The sequence below is a fragment of the Trematomus bernacchii genome, unplaced genomic scaffold (genome assembly GCF_902827165.1).
Source record: "Trematomus bernacchii unplaced genomic scaffold, fTreBer1.1, whole genome shotgun sequence".
In the NCBI taxonomy this organism is placed as follows: Eukaryota; Metazoa; Chordata; class Actinopteri; order Perciformes; family Nototheniidae; genus Trematomus; species Trematomus bernacchii.
The window spans coordinates 4,194,471-4,213,709 of NW_022987828.1; the positions used below are offsets into that span (position 1 = coordinate 4,194,471).

Genomic DNA, 19,239 nt, shown 5'->3' on the forward strand with positions numbered 1-19,239 from the left:
AATCCTGTGCGTCTCACAGAAAACAGCCAAACTTTGGAACGTTATTCGGAGCACTTTAGACAAGCTAGCAAGAGAATTTTGAAATCAAAAGATTCTTTAGATACCGTTTAAAGCCATTTAATTAAATTCTAACTTAAAAGTAATATGCCTCTCATCTTCGGAAAGTTATTCACAGCACTTCTAGACTAAATATTGTGGAAATTGATTCATTGGATTTTATAGTTTCATAATTTATAAAGATCATCTTCTCGTTTAATAAATGAGTTTGCTATAGCATTTTGAATATCCGAGTTATAGAGAATCTTTAAGAGTGGGCCTTTAGTGCTTTTTGTAGGCCAGTTTATTATTCCACATATCGGCTGCTTAGGACACAACCCCCATTGATTTAGAAATTATAGAAATCTTATCAAGAACTGCTAATGTGATAAGAAAAAGCCCCTGACCCAATTTGATTTCCCTGTCCCTCCCGTTTTCCATTAATCTAAAGGAACCCTGAAGGTCCTTGAACCTGACTAACTAATTTATTTAAATTATATTCAAAAAAATGCCCAATGGAAGATAATCCCCATGCCAGATACTGTGTAAGAATTAAATAAATGAAATCTGGTTGTGTCCCATTTCTTTGTGAATTAAATAACATGGTATGGCTCACAACCGCGCACCCAAGACAAAAAGGAGAGGTCCAAGGTGGATGAATGACGACAACTTAGACAACAACATAAAAAGCAGTGAATTGTGCAATGATGTTTTTTTAATGATCTGGAAAGTTGTATATTGTCTGCATAGCAGAATATTAACATTGATCCCTTTTTAATTTCATTTTTAAAATAACCTGGAACATAATATCTCAAACGGCGTCATTGTGATACAGAGAGCATAAGTTATCTATTTACATTGTAAAACTCAATTATTTTAATCATTTACACTATTAACAATGTTAAAAATCATTCAACATTTTCATCTTTATGCCTTCTGCTGTGAATATCATGGAGTTATGCTTAATATAAGCAGATTATAAAGGGATTTTGGCCCAGAAACATTAAAAGAAATATGTTGTTTCATGCTATGCTAAACAAAAACATTTACAAAACTTAAGGGAAAAGAAAAAAAGAGGAAATAACGTAAACATATGTTAAAAACAAAAAGACACTGTGATTTATAGAGAGCAAAGCACATTTTTAAAGGGTTCCTTCAAGAATTCGAAGTCTCTCTTAATAGTACCAATTAAGAAGTGGACATTTTTTCCATATAGATTGATTGTAGTGCCCCATAATTGAAAACAGTCTTTTGCCAATTCATTTGGGAACAAATACTTATTTGCTGCTTTAAAGTTACAGCCTACCAAGCCTCCTGCAGACATCACTTGATGACACATGCACCTCCATCAGAGGGACGGGGGTGTGACAGGAGTCCAGGCTGAAGGTAGCCTCCCGTGTGGAGAGGTGTCGTACTGAGCCGTGTCGTGCAGCTCCGTGGCTGGGCCGCTGTCGTACATGGGAGAGCCAGAGGAGGGCGCTGTGACGGAGTGAGACAGGCCGGGGTAGTGGCTGCCGGACCCTCGGAGGAACTGCGAGCTCAGGCTGTTGTTCATCCCCTCACTCTGGGACACAGGGGTCAGGGGCGGGTTACTCACAGACCACATGCTGGTGTACTGACTGCAGAGACGTGGACAGAAAACGTGTTACTCAGCTCTTATAAGGAGGGTTTAGAGGTGATACTCATGCAAAAGTAAAAAAATTGTGCCCTTTTTTATTGTAAGATATAGTATTGAGTTAGATTGTATTAGATAAATGAGGTAAAGCCATTGTTTCTATGGAATGAAGAGACAACATGGAAAATTAAAATAAAGACAAAAGTAATGATATTCTTGTAGTGTCAGAGTTACATCGTTTTTTTCTTTCTTCAAATTATTTTCACACGAGCATATAATATTGAAAGAATTTAACAAATATCCATATTTTTTATGCAGGAATATATTTCTTATTCAACTCAGCTTAGAACAATACATGTATACGATTACAGGACTCACATAATACTTTTTTCCACCAACATCTAACACATAACAGGGTTTATTTGGTTTTTGATCTTTTCTTTTGTCACCATAATTATTGAGGTCACTATTTGTATGTCTATTGTATTGTCTGATGTCTAACCTGTACCTGAGTTGTATTATTGTGCGTCTAGTTTAAAAAAAGAAAAAAGAGGAACTATACAAACCTTGAGTTGGTACCGGAAGGGGAATTGTGGGCCATGGGCATCATGCTGGAGTGTGTTGGCAACTGCAGGCCGGACCAGTTGTCGTGGGGTGAGAGCATCGACAGACAGGCGGACGAGTTATCAGAGTAACCAACTAAAACACAAAGACAGGCATCACAAATACGGTTAATAAAATCCACTAAACCTGTTGTTTTCTCAGTATGATTCAGGATTTCCTGCCCCTCTGATATCAGTATGACAGTGAAAGGTGTGAATATTCACTCCAAACATTCCTTGTCTGAAGCCCAACCATTTACAGCTCTGTGGCTCCACTCACACAAAAGCCAGAGGAATGCAAAACATCCCGCGGTCAGCAACATTTGTTTGAGTTTCTTGTTAATAGCAGGGGAGGAAGTGGTGTAATTCCTGGATGTTGTGTGATGGATGGTAAAAGGTGGAAGAGAACACTCACTGGGCGAGTTGGTCCGATGGGCATAGGGGCTGCTGTAGGGGGCCGAGCGGTGGTTCCTCAGGGTGGAGTAGCGCTCACAGCCGTGGGATGGCGAGAGGGAGATGGGACCCCCAAACTGGCTGTGAGGACTAGCAGGAGGGCAGAGAGAGCTTGTGCCTGGAATATACCAACCACCTACTGATGAGAAGAAACAATATGAAACATATTAGCTATAATGTGGCAATATGTAGCTTGAAAATAGAGTCTGACATGAAATTAGATATTTATATAAAAAGAATGCAAAACTCACATTGAGAGTAAGTTGACTGCTGGTTTTCATTGGCATCTTCTCGCATGTCTTTGTGATCACTTCTTGAAGAAATGAAATGATTGATGAGGATGTTTTTTACATAATGTTGAAACTCATTTTATGCACATTTAAAGCCATACATAAAATTGTAAACGTCTAAAATGTGTATTCCTACCTCTCCTTTGCATCTAGGAAGGCCTTGGCAAAAGGGTTGTGCTTTATTTTAAGAGCAGTCACCTACAATCCAAATATTAAGAACAGATACATTAACAATTGTTGTTTTCCAAAATTCAAATTCACAAAAGGTTTGCTAATGCCATATGTAAAAGTGCATAATTTACGCACACATTTTGTGCGCATACAAGAAACATTAGTGTACGTTGTTTTAAATTATATAAGTGTTCAATGTGTTTTTGATTTAAACATAATTAAATTGCCCACCTCCTCGTTTTGGTAAGCCGTTACTGCAATGAACTGCGTCTCTGGGAAAGCGTGGCTCGTGATCATTCTCCTCGGGCCTCCAACCCGCACTATATGCATGCGTGGCTCGTACTTATGTAATGAATTTAACATTATCTGGAAAACCAAAGACATACAGAAAAATGGTTATTGTCTTTCACATTTATTTCAATTTGTATTTATATGAAAATAAGTACATTTTAGGAATCACAATTTGGTTTGTATCTGAAGAAAAACAAACGAAAGTACTACATTGAAAATGATCTGCTCACCTGACCTCCTCCGTTCAGTTTATTAGTGAGTTTGACTTTACTAAAAGAGACGGGCGCTTTCATCCAGTGTGCCCCGAAGTTTGGAGAGTCCGGGTGGATGTACACGCAGCTGGGGGTCTGGGGTTCAGGTTTGCCCCCAGGGACCCACTCCCCGTTCACGTACTTCCACCTGTGGTTGTCCGCAGACACAAAGTCCAGCAAAACTGAATACATGGCGTTCGGATCCAATCCAGATATGTTCACTTTCAGCACCGGAAACATCCGCCTTGATAGACATTATGACAATTAGATTGTTTTTTAAATAGGGTTGCTTTGTTAGTTAAACATTTAATTGTTTGCACTCAAGCTTACCTGCCATTCTTTGTAACTATCATTTCATTTATAAGTTCTTTAAACTTCTGCCAAAGCGTCTTCTCATCCAGGGACACGCTGAGTTCCTTTTCCGTGGGGTCTCCCTTCTCGCTGCCGGCCTGCAGCTCACTCTCCACGGCGCTGAGGAGATGGTCCACCCGGCTCTGACTGGCCTTCTCGGGACACTCGCCGGAGGCCATCCTGTCCAACAGCTCCAGGGCTGAATGTATGTAATCACAGGTCTTATTTAAAAAACCGAAATATCTCTCTTGTTCCTGCGTCTCCACACTCAGTTATCTCAGGTCTCTGGACTTCATCGACAGCTCCCAGATATATAGTGTGAAGCCAGGCTCGGGATGGGTGTTTGGGGCGGACATGGTTGGCTCCTCTCCTCTTTGATCTTTGCGGGCTTGCCAGGGATTGGCTGAGAGGGCCATACATTGAGGACTACAGGATTTTGAATAAAGCAGTTTAACCTTCTTTATTACATCAACCTGTAAACATTGACACTTAGATCAAAGCCACACCTGCAGAAAGCACAGCCACTGTGTGCTGAGCTGCTCTTTGTCCCTAAAGGATCAGAATTTACCCCAGATTACTTTAAATATATAAATGTTGCTAAACCTGGAACTGTTTCACTCCTGTGTAAGTGGGTGACAACTAAGTATCAACAAGTCAAAGTTCCTCTAGTATTATGAATTGACAAAAATAAAACATAGTTGGAAAAATTGACTAAATTACATTTACTAAATCGTGAACAATTGTGTGTCACTTAAAAGAACAAATTGCCAGCAGTGAAACTTCATAATTTTAACAGCAATTCTTATAACAATTGAACTGGTTCAACCCAGTCTCACAGAAGAACGAACGTCATTATAGTATAACTTTTATATTTCAGCAAACCCAATGAATAAGGACACTACCATCATTATAGAAGAAAATCAACAATTGACATATCAAAATCATTTAATATAGTAATGTTGTTTTGTAGAATTGCCATATGAACTGACACACTCATATTTGCACATTTTCTCTACAGAGATAATTGCTTTATCTTCAGTGATCTGGGTTGACCTTATAGTTCCTCCATAGCTTAAATCCACAGTCAATTATCTAAAGAGAAAGAAGAAAACAAAACCAATTTAAAAAAACAATACAATTGTTACTCTAATTTAATTTATCTGAGGAATAATTGTACCTCTACATGCTCTTGTTCACACACGTCTTCAATGGATAAGGGATCAGGTGTTTTCCGACAGCATGTTGCTGTGTCCCAAACCAGAGTCTCAAGACATGGATGTCTGCCAAGAAAACACACGCTGAAAAATCAGGCATTATTCTCCAATAAATAAATATGAAAGGTGTTTGTTTTTATGCACCTGGCTGAGGTCATTCTGCTCAGAGGTGGGGAACAAGAGGGCCGGTCTTTCCGGACACTGCTTTGCTGTTTTGGAGAGCAGAGAGGCGCCTGGTTGGTTTGGCTCGTCTTCCCTTGTTTGGAGTCAACACTTGGAAGCGTCTATGAAAGAAAGGAAAACAAATCTCTCACTGATCACTCAATCCATATCAACTGATTTACATTCAGTCATGAGGTACTACAGTGTCATGCTCACAAATAACTACTGTATTCTGGTAAATTTATTCAGTGTGACCTGTTGCCATGGTGGCTTGGAAAGGATAAAAACAAACGTTAAAGGCAGATATTGTGTGACAGCTACGTGTTAGCTTCCATAGAGTTCTGGGGTGTTGTGTTGTGTTGTGGCTGGTTTGTGTTACTAACCAAATCTTGGTTGCCTCGCTCCTCCTGCCAGCTCAGAGAGTCTGTCTCCCTGTCCAGCAGTCTGGACCACAGTTCACAGCCAGCAGAGAAAAACAAACCTCACTCAGTTTAAAGAGCAGTTAAAGCCTCCTTCAATACACTTCTGATGTCTCCTCCTCACTGATAAAGGTTGCTAGAACGTAACTTTAAGTATCCGTGTCAGTGCACATTTTCCTTAATGTTTCTTCCTGTTTGCTAAATTACTTTGGGAGAAAGCCATGTTGGTCCAACAAAGATCATGCATATGTCTAAGCTGTCTCAAGTAAATCTCTGCTTTCTTGCTCTTCTCAGGAATCTCAGGGGTAATCTGTGAAAGTAGTTCCCTCTTTGCTCAGCTGCCATACACTCTTACCTAAAGAAGCACATTTAAAATCCAAATACCAAATCAGGCATCTTGCTCTCAAAGTTCCTCATAAAGTTACGCTGTAGGGTTGCAAATGTGGGGGCTTTCATCTGTGGGTGGCACATATTGCATTCATCTATCATTTCCTTTTCCATTAATCATTTTGTAATTTTAAAAGAGACATCCCCCTGTATACGAGCTGAGGTAACTACGGTGTAAAATTCATAGGTGTCATAGCCAGTGTCATTTCCCACAGTCCTAGTGTCCCGTTTGGCGCCTCTCACTCCTCCTCCAACACCCCACTCAGCGCTAACTGTCGCACTTGGCTACTTCCTGTTTTTGTTGTTGTCCTGAGCACTGTGAATTAATGTTATTGATCTATATGGTGCTCTATAGTAGATCCCCTATCCCAGCCCCCCTATCCTCAAAAGGCTTAATAAACTGCAGACTGCATTCAAACCTGAATTCATTTAGTTTTACTTCTTTTTAAAACTTAAAAGACTATACCAGTGTTTTCTCACGTTTGAACCCTTTCACTACAAATCAATTTACTTTACTGATAACCATTTTTGGGTATCTGGTATACTTACCTTTGAGATCACCACTGATTTACATTTCATACACTAGGTATTGAGGATCAACATCATAAGACACAAATGTGCTTACGTTTTGACGTCATTTTGATCTCACTTACTTTGAATGATAATGTTGTTTATCATTGTAGATCTATTTAAGAAATCAAGATTTCTTTTGATTCTCAAAGTGTAAGGCTCGTTTCAAGCTGATTTTCACTAATGCAATGAAGGGAAATCATGGGGCAACTTTTAGACTACTCTAAAATAACAATAACATAATTTGATTGCTTGAGTGCAGAAAACACTCTTATTTACTTATCACATATTGATTAAATAATTAAAGAACAAGGCAATATAATATAAAACGATCAAATGAAAAACAAAATGTGACTTCAAACATGATCATACAGTTGAACAAGTTGACTTTCTTGTATAAGGTTGAAAATAAAGATAGTATTTTGCAGGGAATTCAATTATTTCCCTTCAATTGCATATTATTTTGAGGCGGTGGTTGTGGCCTGACGTCACCACAGTTCCCACACATACATAGTGTTGGTAACTCACAAACATTAAGACCTAAACCCCAGATTGTGAGCTAAAGGGTTGGGGTCTCCGGCCTCTCCTACAGTGGAGGGTCTGAGATGTCAGCACAGAGCAGCAGTGAGTTAATGCTCCTGCTCGCTGTTGGCTTTCACCAGTCCTGTCTGACCACTGTTTGCCTTCGCCTGCTCTCCCTCCAGCCAGGCTCATCCTCTGTTTGCTCAGGCCCGTTTTGACACAAAGGTGAGAGAAAATGAGTCCTGCGTGCTTGTCCATTATGCTCATCTCAGCACCTGAGCATAACCTCGTCTCTAATGCTCTCACTTTTTCCCAGCCTCTCTCCTGATCTCTGTAGAGTTTAAAATATCTTATACGAATATAATATGAAAATCTAGGTTTTTCTACCTAATGATTAGAATTTAATTTAATCAATAAAATTAAGAAGTATTTTGCTTAGTCTTCTGGGTTAAAGGCATGGTGAGCCTTTTCTGTGACACAAGCCACAATTATATTCTGATGAAGCATAAAGACTAGAAACATGAATACACAGCTAGCCTGGGTCATGTGGTTATAAAGACATCTCATTAAATAATACATTTTACACTTCAAAACAAGATTTAACATGTTAGTCAGTGTGTTTTAGGGGAAGGCCTACTGGTAGGTGGAATTTGTTACTTTTTGATAGTCTTAAAGGTGGGGTAGGTAAGTTTGAGAAACCGGCTCGAGATACACTTTTTGTTATATTCCATGGAATGCTCTTAACATCCCGATAGCAATGAATATCTTAAGTGCTTTGACAAAAAATCCATTAAAAAATGTCATCTGTGGAAGCCGTAGTACTGTAAAAAGCACGACCAATCATTTTAGCTGGCCCGGCTAAAATAACTGGATGGCCTACCTGCCTGTCAGCCTTCCATCTGTGCACAAACTTATCTCGTGCCCTCATTGGTCATGTGCGTGTTCGTGTGTGTTGGAGGAGGGGCTCTATAAGGAAGTGGCAGATTTTCTCCGGTTGTGTATTTTCAAATTTTAGCGCACTCGAGCTGGTTTCTCCAAAATTACCTACCCCACCTTTAATGCTAAGCTAAGATAAGCAAATCCTGGCTGTAACTTCTCTGCAGCTATACACATGCTGGGAGTAAATAGAGTAGCCGGAAAATTAAATCTAAGTTGGATGCAAAAATATGAAAATATATAATTACTAAACTAAACAGTAATAGGCCTATCTTTCTGTTTAGTGTATTCTTTGTGTGTTGGTTGAGGAGGGTGGTCACTGCTCCAGGTGTGTTTACCCCTCTCTGCCCTTGTTAAGTGGGGTTGCTGCCCCTGTGGTTTTTACCCTAACCTTGGGAAACATTTGCTCAGTTTGCTCCTTCTCCTGGCTGCCACCAAAGATCAGCTCCGCAAAACCCTCTCCTGATCCAGACTCATGCTCTAATATCCTGGAGACCCAAACACACACACATGCAGAAATCAGCTAATTTTAATAACAAAAGGCCATCAAAAAGAAATCACATTTACAATAAATAATGATTGAGGCAAAACTGTGTTCAAACATACTGTAATCTGGTCAACTTGCTTACAGCTGGGATGTGTGACCTGCACACAAAATGTTGGGTTGTTAATATATTCCTAATGGTGTGCTACTTCTCAAGAGTATCTATAGTGTGGTGCAGCTCACACCCAATAACACTGCGCACTCGGGTGACAACACACTTTGTCTGCTGGGTGCAAACTGGCTTCAGGGAGGACTCCTGAGCAAGGCAGCGTTTACTCACAGCACGGTGCAGCAGGTAACAGATCTATACAAACCCTGAGGCGGGTGGAGGAATGAGGATGTGGACCTGTGCACTCATATATGAACAATATTAGTGATGACATGTTAAAAGCCCAACAATGCAGTGGCGTAAATGATAACTCATCAAAAAGGTTGACTATGATGATCCTACAAAATTAGATGCAACTAGACCAGCCCAGGCTTCTGTGCATTTTCCACTCATCGCAGTCAACTATAGTAATAGACACGGTATGTTCTGGTCAATTTAATTTTGTAGGCCTGTAATGCATACTTGTGAAATTCAACATGTTGAAGAGACCATGACCAGATGGCCACAAAGATAGCAAACTGTCCAATAAATCATAGCAGCTAATAATAAACATATAAATAGTAACCAACGCAGGACAGATTGGATGAATTGGCTCAAACATAAACAAGGACTTTGCCGACTCCATATATTGTCTTCAGCTCTAATTGCTTTTATTTTGGGTATTTCTTATGGATGTGGGGAATGTGCCTATAGCACAGAGAGGTTGGGGGCGCAGGGAGGGCCGCTGTCTCGCCATGTTTGTCCGTGGTGTGGTGAGATTTCACACTGATGGAGGACTTGTCAGCGTAAGCCTTCACTCGTCTTCTTACCAAGAGTCTAATGTCCGCAAGCCAATGAGCTGTTTGACGCTGACAGCCTCTTACTAACATCATACATGCTCATACTAAACAGAATTCAGCCCCAATTAACAACAAGGGTGACCGTGGCCGACACCGGTCTGTTATACATTCACAACATGTAAACACAAGGGACACCGAGGGTGATACGAGCAGGTGCCTACATGTAATGGCGATCCGAACAACATGCCTTGGTAGTTACCTTCTTTAGATTTAAAGCAAAAACACTCATAGATTATAATTTGTCAAATGTGTGGTTAAAATGATCAGCACCCATGTTAATCGCATTCTTTTGTGTTAGGAAAAAAAAGGTACGACAGCAGAACTAGAGAAAGAGATAGGCATTTGAGAGTTTTCTGGAATAAATCAATCAAAGTGCTTCTAATTCCATACGTATTGCCCATCTTAAAATACATTTAAACAGAAAATACTTAACACTTTACTCTCTATTGAAATATTAGATTTTAAATACTTGATATAGTTATAATACCGAAACAGTAGTTGAAGAGGCAATTTACCTAGAGTTACTGAGAGAAGTGGAATTAGCAGTTAAAATGGAGGTGCTGAAAGAAAGGTAGGTTTCAACGTCAAAGTGTCATACAAGTGTTAGTGCCAAGTGAAGTTTAGGGTTAGGGTGCTACAAAAGTAAAACACTGAAGTTCAAGTTGTAATGTTGATCAATATTCAACAATAAATTGAGCGGGAAGTGTCAATTGAAGTAAAAGTCCTGAAAGAAATTAGTAGAGGTTCAGGTGTATAAACTAAAAGATGATTAGCTGCAGAATAAACAAAACCTCCAGTCTTCTATCTTCAAACTGAAGCTTAAGTAGTAGATTATTCTTAATACCAGTATAATGCTTGTATAACTAGCGATGAGTGGAACCACAATACAACTCAAAGTCTTAAAGGCTCTCCGATTATCTCTGCCACTTTTTGCTAAATGGAGTGCTGTTTGCCTGGACGCCCATAAAGCTTTAAATGAGTAGGAACTTCTCAAACAGTTCCACATCTGCTCACAGGGCTGGCATAAGGTGACACCACTGGCCCAATTGCTATATCTCTTTTGTAGCGGACATAATGACGACATTTCCCCCTGGACGATGTTTGTGGAAGTTAAAGTGGCCGACCGAGTAGGCGAGTCTCCACAACAGCAGGGTCAGATTGTGTTTGGTCATCTCACTTCTACGTGAGTAATCAGCTCTCTCCTCCAGGAGGGTCCACGCTAAACAAGCCTCCAGTGGAGTCCCTGTTTGTTCTTAAAGGCAGAGCAAACAGAGATCCAGAGAGCTCACAGTTTAGGAGCCGAGGCCTCTACAGACAGCCGGCCCCTTACCAACACCAGCTGTATCTTTTACACGTATACCCTGAGTTCGAAATATTGAAGACTTGTACGTTGTTTTATTTTAAAGCATTAGAGAATCATTTTGTGACTCAAACCCCATATAATCTCAACCTGTTGCTTTTAGACTTGTTAAACAAACTATTTTTTGTATTTATTTTAATTTGCGAGTTTTAAAAAGGTGCAAAAGCAAGGCTTGCTGTTTTCCCATTTTCTAAGCTACGCTAACTGGCTTAGCTGTAACTTTATTTTTAACAGACAAATGTGAGAGTGTGGTGTCAATCTATTCGTCCAAGTCTCATGAAAAAAGCAAAAAAGCTTACATCTGAAAAACAAAATCAAGTCAAAATATTACTCTAAAAGTACCGAATGTTGCAGGGGTTACAATCAAGGCAGCAGACATAATCATACATTAAAAAATATATATATATATCTGCCTGAACTTATTTCCCAGGTCTATTAAATGAAGTAACCACTACTTATTACAGTGTAGGTATTCTCCTCCTGGAGTGGCCTTCATGTCCTCTATCTTCAGCGGTATGGGGATGTTTTTCTGATTTCTTGTCGTAACATCAACACACATTACAAATTCACATCTACTGCTTTTCTCCATAACATATCTAGAGAGAAAGTTTTAATATAAAAAATGTTTCTTAACTCCTTTTCTTGACATCCTCCAGACTTTTATACAGCTGTACTGGGTGACGGTTAGTGTGATGCCCCTATAAAAGTCCTCCAAGTCGTGGTGGGTTTTCAAATGTCCATGCTTAGATAACTGCCTCTGGAGGTCAAAGATCTCAGGAAAGAGATTGTGAGGGACAATTTGATGAATGTCTCAGAACGGCATTAAACATAAATCAAAGGCAGGGCTGGATTGAAGTCAGGTGTTTTGCTGCTGGGTCAAAACCTACCAGGTAATAGGGTTTTAGGGAGGGGCTTCAGGTATGAGTCATCGTGCAGCAGCTTGGAGAAGGACAACTTATTTTGTTTCTGAGTGAAGAAGAAAAGAGGAGGCAGACAGACAGGCAGAGACAGAGGGCAGGCCTCCCTTGTTTTGGGGCTGGGAAACAGAGTACACAGAACAAATGAGAAGTAAACACACAGCCACAGGAAGCCATTAACAGCAGCGAGGACCAATTAGGACCCAGCAGGTGTTCTCGCCTCGGTCTGCTTTGGTCCTGCCTCACCTCTGTGTCTGTGACAGAGCACTCTCGACCTGAGCCGAGGAAACAACGGGCAGTTTCATTTGCTCTGCAATTTAAAGCAAAGGATTCCTACTGGAGGGCCTCTAAAGTCCTTTATTGTGCTCTCTTTGTCTTCCCCTACCAAGTGCAAGTCATTAGAGAGGACAATTACATCCTCCTGAAGGAGCTCAGCTTTTACAGGAGGGGAAGATAAGACAGGATCTCTCTCATGTCAGACCCCCTCCTCGCAGACCCTCTGTAAAGCTTATTGCTCTTTTCACACCCTGTCAGAGATGAGTCAGTCAAAATCAAAGTCAATCCCAGCAACTAAGCAGGAGGGGAATTATAAACAAGAACAGGAAACTACATTTGTATTTGTGGGTTGTTTAAACAACTTAATAGCTAGTTGTGAAATGTTACTAAAACTTTATTACTGATATTTTGATACCACTGAATTCGTAGCATTGACATGTACTTTGAAACACATCTTTCAGAAGTTTTGGTTTCAATTCCCAACTTTGACATTTTCAGAAATTACTTTTGCAACAAGTACGTTCATCAATTTAGACAGATTATGAAAGTCTCTTAAATTCGAAAATCTATATTTAAAGGGATTGAAATGGATATTAAAACAGCAGCGGATCAAAAATGACAATGTGAAAATAATTTGCAATGGTCAGAAAAGTACAAATAAATGTTTCAATGTTAAAACTAAGTGGTTTTAAATTTCAACATCAATTATTCATTATTTTTTTAAGATTCAAATGATTACGGACTTTCTTTGCTTTCATGATGATCCAAAAGCAGGATCAGGAAGTTAACATTTGAATGAATAATATAAACAATTGCTACAAAAGTTCCATTCATCAAAGTGTTAGGCTGCTACACTGCCCACAGTATACGGTGCAGGATTTAAAGACTCACAGGATTAAGTTGTAAACTGCAGCTGCAATGGTTTTAATGTTATGCATGTCACTTGAGGGGAGAAAGTGAAGGTGTTACAGGCAAAACAGGGAGGCTTTGATTTGGAGGGTTGTGTATTTGAGCTCAGACAAAGTGTTGTGCTGTGGTAGGCAAATGACAGCCTGTAGGTCAAAACAGGCCCTCCAGGCAAAAACATGGCCAGCTAAAGAAAGGAGTTGGCTCTTGCATCAAAACTTTTACTCTGGAACATGCAAATTTAGCAAACCTACCATCATACTTTTCTGCTACTTTGTTTTGTATTTATATATTGTATTGTATCACAGTGTTTAGCTCAAGCGAGTAGTGCCACTATTTGAAATAACGTAACACTGGACTACACAATTAGCTCATTAGCTAACTCATTTACATTGAGGAGGAAACTGATGTGTTGAATAGTGTGCACTGTCTCTGGTAATAATAATAAAAACTATTAAAAAAAGTAGAATAATTAAGTTATGCTTGTCCTACTTTAATGCTTGACATTTACCTGTGTCTTAGGTTAAAATCTTAACATTAAGACTTTTATTAGATTCATTATTTTATTATAATTGTCTACGCGAGTGATTCTAAACATGTATAATGAAACTACCACACAAGTTCAGACACAAAATCTGAGATGGAAAACAGTTCAACATGGCGGGGACAGCCACGATATTAATTACATAATCTTTACTCGAACAACAGAGTTGTTATGATAATTCAAGACTAAAATAAAGCACTGAGTTTTGTTACACGATGTTATGCTTTACCTGCTGAGCCTCACTCTCTGACTTGCCTCTGGCTGCCTCTTCTCTCTGCTGCAGCAGTGCTCTCTGGGAGCTGACTTGTCTGAGAGCAGGGCAGCATAGCGGCGACAGAGAGCATTTCTGAGGCGGTGCATGTTCCTGTAGGCCTCTAGATGGCGCTGGAGGATAGACAAGATAAGGAAGGACACAAACTGAGGGGAAGTGAGCTAAAAGGAAGCACCACCTAAATATGGAGGCACTACTGTGCTTCAGTATTATTGGGAGATGAAGAAACTATTGATAATTTATCAACAAGCATGTTTTTCACAGCACTATTGTGCTATAACTAGCAGCAAAAAATGCCTATAAAAGTGTCACAAACATTTTATCCTATAGTGTGTATCAACCTGCTCCAGCTGAGCCTGATGCCGGGCCTTGGCCTCTTGGTCCGGGTCTGGACTTCCATCATGCATTGCCTTCCTCCTCCAGGGCTGGGCTTTCACTCCATCCCCTGCCTATCCACAGTAAAACCCAATTTAGATGCTGTGGGAGTGAATCAGTCAGCTTGCCTGAAGATTAAAAAATAAGAATGCATTTTTGGTAATCCCCCTCGTCCGCCAAAAGCAACCTCCCACACACACACCAGCCTGACATTGTGTTTGTGCAAGATCCAGCAAAAGAAAAAATAGCTACGCAGGAGGAATATGCCCACCTCCTCTCCCACAAAGCTCTTTCCGGCATGTGTCTAGAAACCAATTTTGTAGGGCTCTCCCTTTAATCCGGATGAGGACTGATACCCAACAGATGTTGCAGAGGAAGGTTTTAGAGAACTACAGATTTCAACTAATACTGTTTAAGGCAAGAGGTAACTTGTCCGAACGAATTAAGAGAAAATATAAGATGCAAAGGAATGTAAAATGGCATGGTAACAAGGAATGCAAGGCTAATGGGAGTAACATGCCAAAGCAGATTAAATGCATAACATGGAGCTGCATGCTCCCTTCTTATTATCCTTAAATGAAGAATAAACCATGCTTGAGCTTTAAAGGGAGGACGGCACTCTGTGATCTAAGTGTTCTCTCTGAGGTCGCCCTGTCTCTGGGAAAAGCCTTGTTCTCAACAGGCTGCCACTGAATGACCACATTACTGAAGTTTATGGGCCGAGTCTGTGCAGGAAGTGTCTGTTTTGTCTTTTCTCACAAAAGCAGCTGGAAACGCAGGGATTGATCAGTTCCGTTGCCACAGTAATACTGTTGTGGCAGAGCAGAGGGACCTGCAGTGATGTGTGCAAAGTGTCAGTGACAGGGCGGAGGCAGCATCCATCTGCGCTCCCTGTCACTATAAATAAGAGGAGCATAATGCACACTCTGCTATCACACTGCTATCATGATACTGCAGTGAGGTGGACAGAAGCTTATTTTTACCCAGAGACATTGCTATCAGATGCTGCAGGTGTAAACAGAAGCAGTTTGTGACCTTGAAAGAAAGTGTTTCCACCTGTAACCAAGTCAACCTGCTTCTTTGATTTCTACTTTTCCCCGTTGAACACAAGTATTTCAGCTACTTCAGACGCAATAATGCAGCTCTCACCCCCAGGACAGACATGAATAGCTCAGCTTGAGGCACACACCAGACAGCAATGAATACCAGAGAGAGGCACATAAACAAGGGCACAATTGAAATGACACAATAGAGAGGGATGACACAACCTTTGGACACCAAGCCTGTTGATAATATCATCACGGGAGAGGCGGACGGGTCCTGGTACACACTGTACTGGTCCAGCCATGATCTCAGACTGTGACATGCAACAATTAAACCACTTTGTGACACTGAATGGGAACATCTATTCAGGACAAGATGCTTTATTCTGGCAGCTTGTTCTTCACTCACATGTGAGATCTGTAATGTCATGTGCTAGAACACAATGGAAAGACACATATTTGACAACTAATTAACTACTCCATAGATGTTTTAAATGTCAATTACCATGGTAATAAAATAAAAACTCAGTGCTGATAAGTGGGTTATTTAAAATACCTTTCCGACACCAACAGGTAGTAAGTGTGCATTCGAAAGAGAAGGAAGAAGGCTTGGTTAGTGAAGGTCCTTGCATATTGCATGGCAAGTCTGTTGATTATACCTTTGGAAAAAAGATTGTTGGCGTCAAATTCCAAAATGATATTAAATTGCAATGTTATAGGAGCATAAAAGTCATTTTTCAAGAATGTCTTACCAGCTGTCGGCGTGTGGGCTTTTCAGAAACACTGTAGTGTCTTAGAGGTTACACTCCGCCGTCCAATTTGGGGCTTTAAAGTCTACCACAAACTTTGGTTACCAGGTGATGGAGAACAATGGTAAAGCCTTATTGCAGAGAGCCTTCACTCTGTACACACAACCACAAATATTTGAAATATGTTTGTGACCCTGCATGAAGATTTCATTTGTGTCCAAAGCTAGAAGGGATCACAGTTTACTTTAAATTTCCATTTAATTGTCAATACAATAGACCGCTGAGAACCATCAAAGAAGCCAAACGTGTCTTTAATGCTTAATTTCTCATTAACTCTGGTTTATTTTGTTTTCTTGCCAACAAAACAGGGCATATTTGTTTTTAAAGCACTCAAATTGATTTCGGACCAGCTGTTTCTTGCTGAGCAGTACACAAAGTTAGTTACCTCTTATAGAACTAAAACATAGATCTTGTAGCTCAGTGGGATTATGCCCTCAATTCAAACTGGGAATACCTTTGCTGCAAACCATGTCGTTCTGGCACTTAGGGTGAACTTATCTCCCAGATATTTCGCACCAACACTATTTATGTTTAGTAACTACATGCATTGTTTTGTTTAATAGGACAAAGGTAAAGAAAACTGGAAGTAATTTCCTGAAGGGATCATGTACCTGGGCCCCACTGTAGTGCACTGGTCAGCCTGCTTAACATGAAATCTAAGAAGCTTACATCACTAATGCCCAAATGGCCTCAGGTAGCAACAGTGGCAACAAAAGAGCCTTTAACATACAGTCTGGGAACTGGCCAGCAGTGTCAAAGAAATCTGAGTGACTGCAAATCAGCGACATGTAAGGTAATTATCCAACACAATCAGCTTTTAAAATATTCAAACGGGTCAGAGACACTTGCATAATTTAAAAAAGACATTTTTTACTTCAAATGGCATAAAATCATCAGCTGAGAAAACGTTTGACAGTACAAATATTTAGTAAATATTAAATACTGTACATCAATGATAAATCCATAAAAAGGATATAACCCTCTGTGATTAGAGGAAAAATAAACAGTCCAGTTTGGTTTCAGCAGCAGGCGCATAAAGCTGTTGTTGACAGCGTATTGTTCACCCACACAAAGGAACCGTTCCACGTCCCTTTACGCAAACCCCTCTGCCAATCCACTGAAAACAAAACCATGTGCAAAGGACGAGGATATTAAGGTGTTCAGTTCTAACTTTAACAAACATTGACCATGGCTTTAAACTTCAAAGCAACATTCCATAAGAAGCACTGTTGGCTACAGTGCCACACGCTGCAATAAAAAAAAAAAAATGGTGTGTCCAATGTCAAAATTATTACTTTTCTATGTGAATTTCGTCCAATGAGTGTTATTCTTGCTGACATATTTCAGTTAATAAGCCATACAATTTGGAATTAAACTGGAGTTAATTGTCTCCCCTCATTTGCATACGTTTAATTTACATAACTCAAATGTAAGATGCCATTGCAGCAGGCCTACATCGGTGCACACTTGTCATGAGTCCATCATCTCTTCTGTAAAAGAAAAAGTTCAAAAGTCATGTGTCAGCATCCTTTAAGGTGCGGAAGTGCAGAAAGTTTGTCGACTTTCCCCAAAGCAGCGGCATTCTCGACTCCTTTAAGCCACTCTTTACATTTCCTAACAACAGTCTCGTCCACGTCTCCGTCCTCGTCTTCATACTCTACATCGTCGTACTTGTACTGATCATTCAAAAGAGATATCTTAACGATGGCGGTGATGTCCTGCTCTACGCTCTCCGCTTTGGCCACAGGAGCGGAGCCCTTATTGGACGATCCGTGCGCCTTTTTGGATGGAAATACTCGCCGGTGTCGAAAGTCCGCGGATGCGCAACACTTCTGCTGCTTTGCCATCATTTGCTTTTCTAGATTTCGTTTCTGGATGACAAGAATGGCTTCAGGGGTGAGACTGAGTGTAAACTGGATCTCCTTCTTCCCTTCATCTTTTCCGTGGAGGTGTCTGGCGGAGTCCATGGAGCTGGAGCGCCTGACTCCTTCAGAGTCCTGAGGTTTGGGCACCGACAGCCAGGAGCTTTTTCCCTGGGTCTCCTGACCGCCACTTGACTTCTGAGTAGGGCTTTTGCTCTTCTCTCGATGGACTTTACGGCCCAAATTCCGTAAATTCGCGGTTGTCCAAGGAGAGGATTGCTTCTCCCTATCCGACCCCGCTTTCTCTCCGCCGGATTTGCTGGTGAGCTCAGTGTGAGCAGGCACTCCGGTGGATTTCTTTTTCCCGAATAGATCCCTGCCAGGAGAGGAGATCCGCTGGTGGAGGCTGAGGGGCGGAAAAGGCATTCTTGCGGTTGGAAGTGATCAGGATACAAAAACGTACAAATGTACAAAGTGCAGATGATGAGGAAGCGCTGCGCAAAGCGACGAGCGGCGCTTCTCTGCGGGCATTATCCAGCAGGGAGGCGGAGAGAGCTGCAGTGCACCTGTTGTCCACACTGACCGGAGTTCAACTGGTGAACAGACACTGAGGCCTGGCTGCTTTATGGTGGAGCTGGCAGGAAGGCGTGGTCAGGAGCAGCACCAAACAAAGCCAGGAAAAAACTGTGGTGATGTCATTTCATCATTTCCAATAACTTCCTGAAGCAATGAGCGACATCAACCTCATGTTTTCCTCACAGCGCCGCTCTGCTGTATTACAGTCAAATTGATTCAAAGATAATCATCCTCCAAGAATATGAAACATCTTCAAATAATTGTGTTTGGTTAAAGTGAGAGGATTGATATATTCTGAAGTAACCACAGCTGGAGGTTTGTCTGGTTTTCTTAAACTGACTCATATTTAGCCTACAAGCAGACAATATCATTGAAAATGAAGCAGAAAATACTAAGCATCTTCTTTCAAATCCTATGTATACGTTTACATAAATGTCCTTTAATAGTTAGTTATATACACACTAGCTATATTGAACATATAAGTAGGCCTACAAGAATCTTTTAAATAACGTTTAACACATTTTCTTTTCTTTACTGT

At 40.5% G+C, this 19,239-nt stretch overlaps 2 protein-coding genes and 1 long non-coding RNA gene across 4 annotated transcripts; all 3 read right to left on the reverse strand.

Moving 5' to 3' along the window:
* Positions 1 to 815: 815 nt before the first annotated feature.
* tbxtb (T-box transcription factor Tb) lies at positions 816 to 4,239 on the reverse strand. 2 transcript variants are annotated; one of them, XM_034152513.1, is made up of 8 exons: positions 4,040 to 4,239; positions 3,689 to 3,953; positions 3,399 to 3,533; positions 3,133 to 3,194; positions 2,958 to 3,019; positions 2,669 to 2,845; positions 2,218 to 2,350; positions 816 to 1,655 (listed from the first exon to the last, which is right to left on the reverse strand). In XM_034152513.1, exons 1-8 carry the CDS (start codon positions 4,237 to 4,239, stop codon positions 1,385 to 1,387), a joined length of 1,305 nt encoding a protein of 434 aa, XP_034008404.1. In that variant the 3' UTR covers positions 816 to 1,384. The 2 variants fall into 2 exon arrangements, with proteins under 2 accessions (XP_034008404.1, XP_034008405.1); XM_034152514.1 differs by lacking the exon at positions 2,669 to 2,845.
* A 4,109-nt stretch (positions 4,240 to 8,348) lies between these two features.
* LOC117499443 lies at positions 8,349 to 12,776 on the reverse strand. Its single transcript, XR_004557711.1, has 3 exons — positions 12,010 to 12,776; positions 8,877 to 11,894; positions 8,349 to 8,758 (listed from the first exon to the last, which is right to left on the reverse strand). It is a non-coding gene; the product is annotated as an uncharacterized LOC117499443 (long non-coding RNA).
* Positions 12,777 to 15,819: 3,043 nt separating this feature from the next.
* Positions 15,820 to 19,103, reverse strand: prr18 (proline rich 18). Its single transcript, XM_034151818.1, has one exon. The coding sequence runs from the start codon at positions 18,549 to 18,551 to the stop codon at positions 17,784 to 17,786; it is 768 nt and encodes a 255-aa protein (XP_034007709.1). The 5' UTR covers positions 18,552 to 19,103; the 3' UTR covers positions 15,820 to 17,783.
* Between the last annotated feature and the right edge of the window lie 136 nt (positions 19,104 to 19,239).

What these genes read in the sequence shown, in the direction of transcription:
- tbxtb (XM_034152513.1), bottom strand. Translation starts at nt 4,239, where the DNA reads ATGGCCTCCGGCGAGTGTCCCGAGAAGGCCAGTCAGAGCCGGGTGGAC. An exon ending in GCAGTCAACTTACTCTCAAT is followed by an intron (nt 2,846 to 2,957) that starts GTGAGTTTTGCA and finishes TCTTCTCATCAG; the next exon opens with TAGGTGGTTGGTATATTCCA. An exon ending in CCTTCCGGTACCAACTCAAG is followed by an intron (nt 1,656 to 2,217) that starts GTTTGTATAGTT and finishes ACGTCTCTGCAG; the next exon opens with TCAGTACACCAGCATGTGGT.
- prr18 (XM_034151818.1), bottom strand. Translation starts at nt 18,551, where the DNA reads ATGCCTTTTCCGCCCCTCAGCCTCCACCAGCGGATCTCCTCTCCTGGC.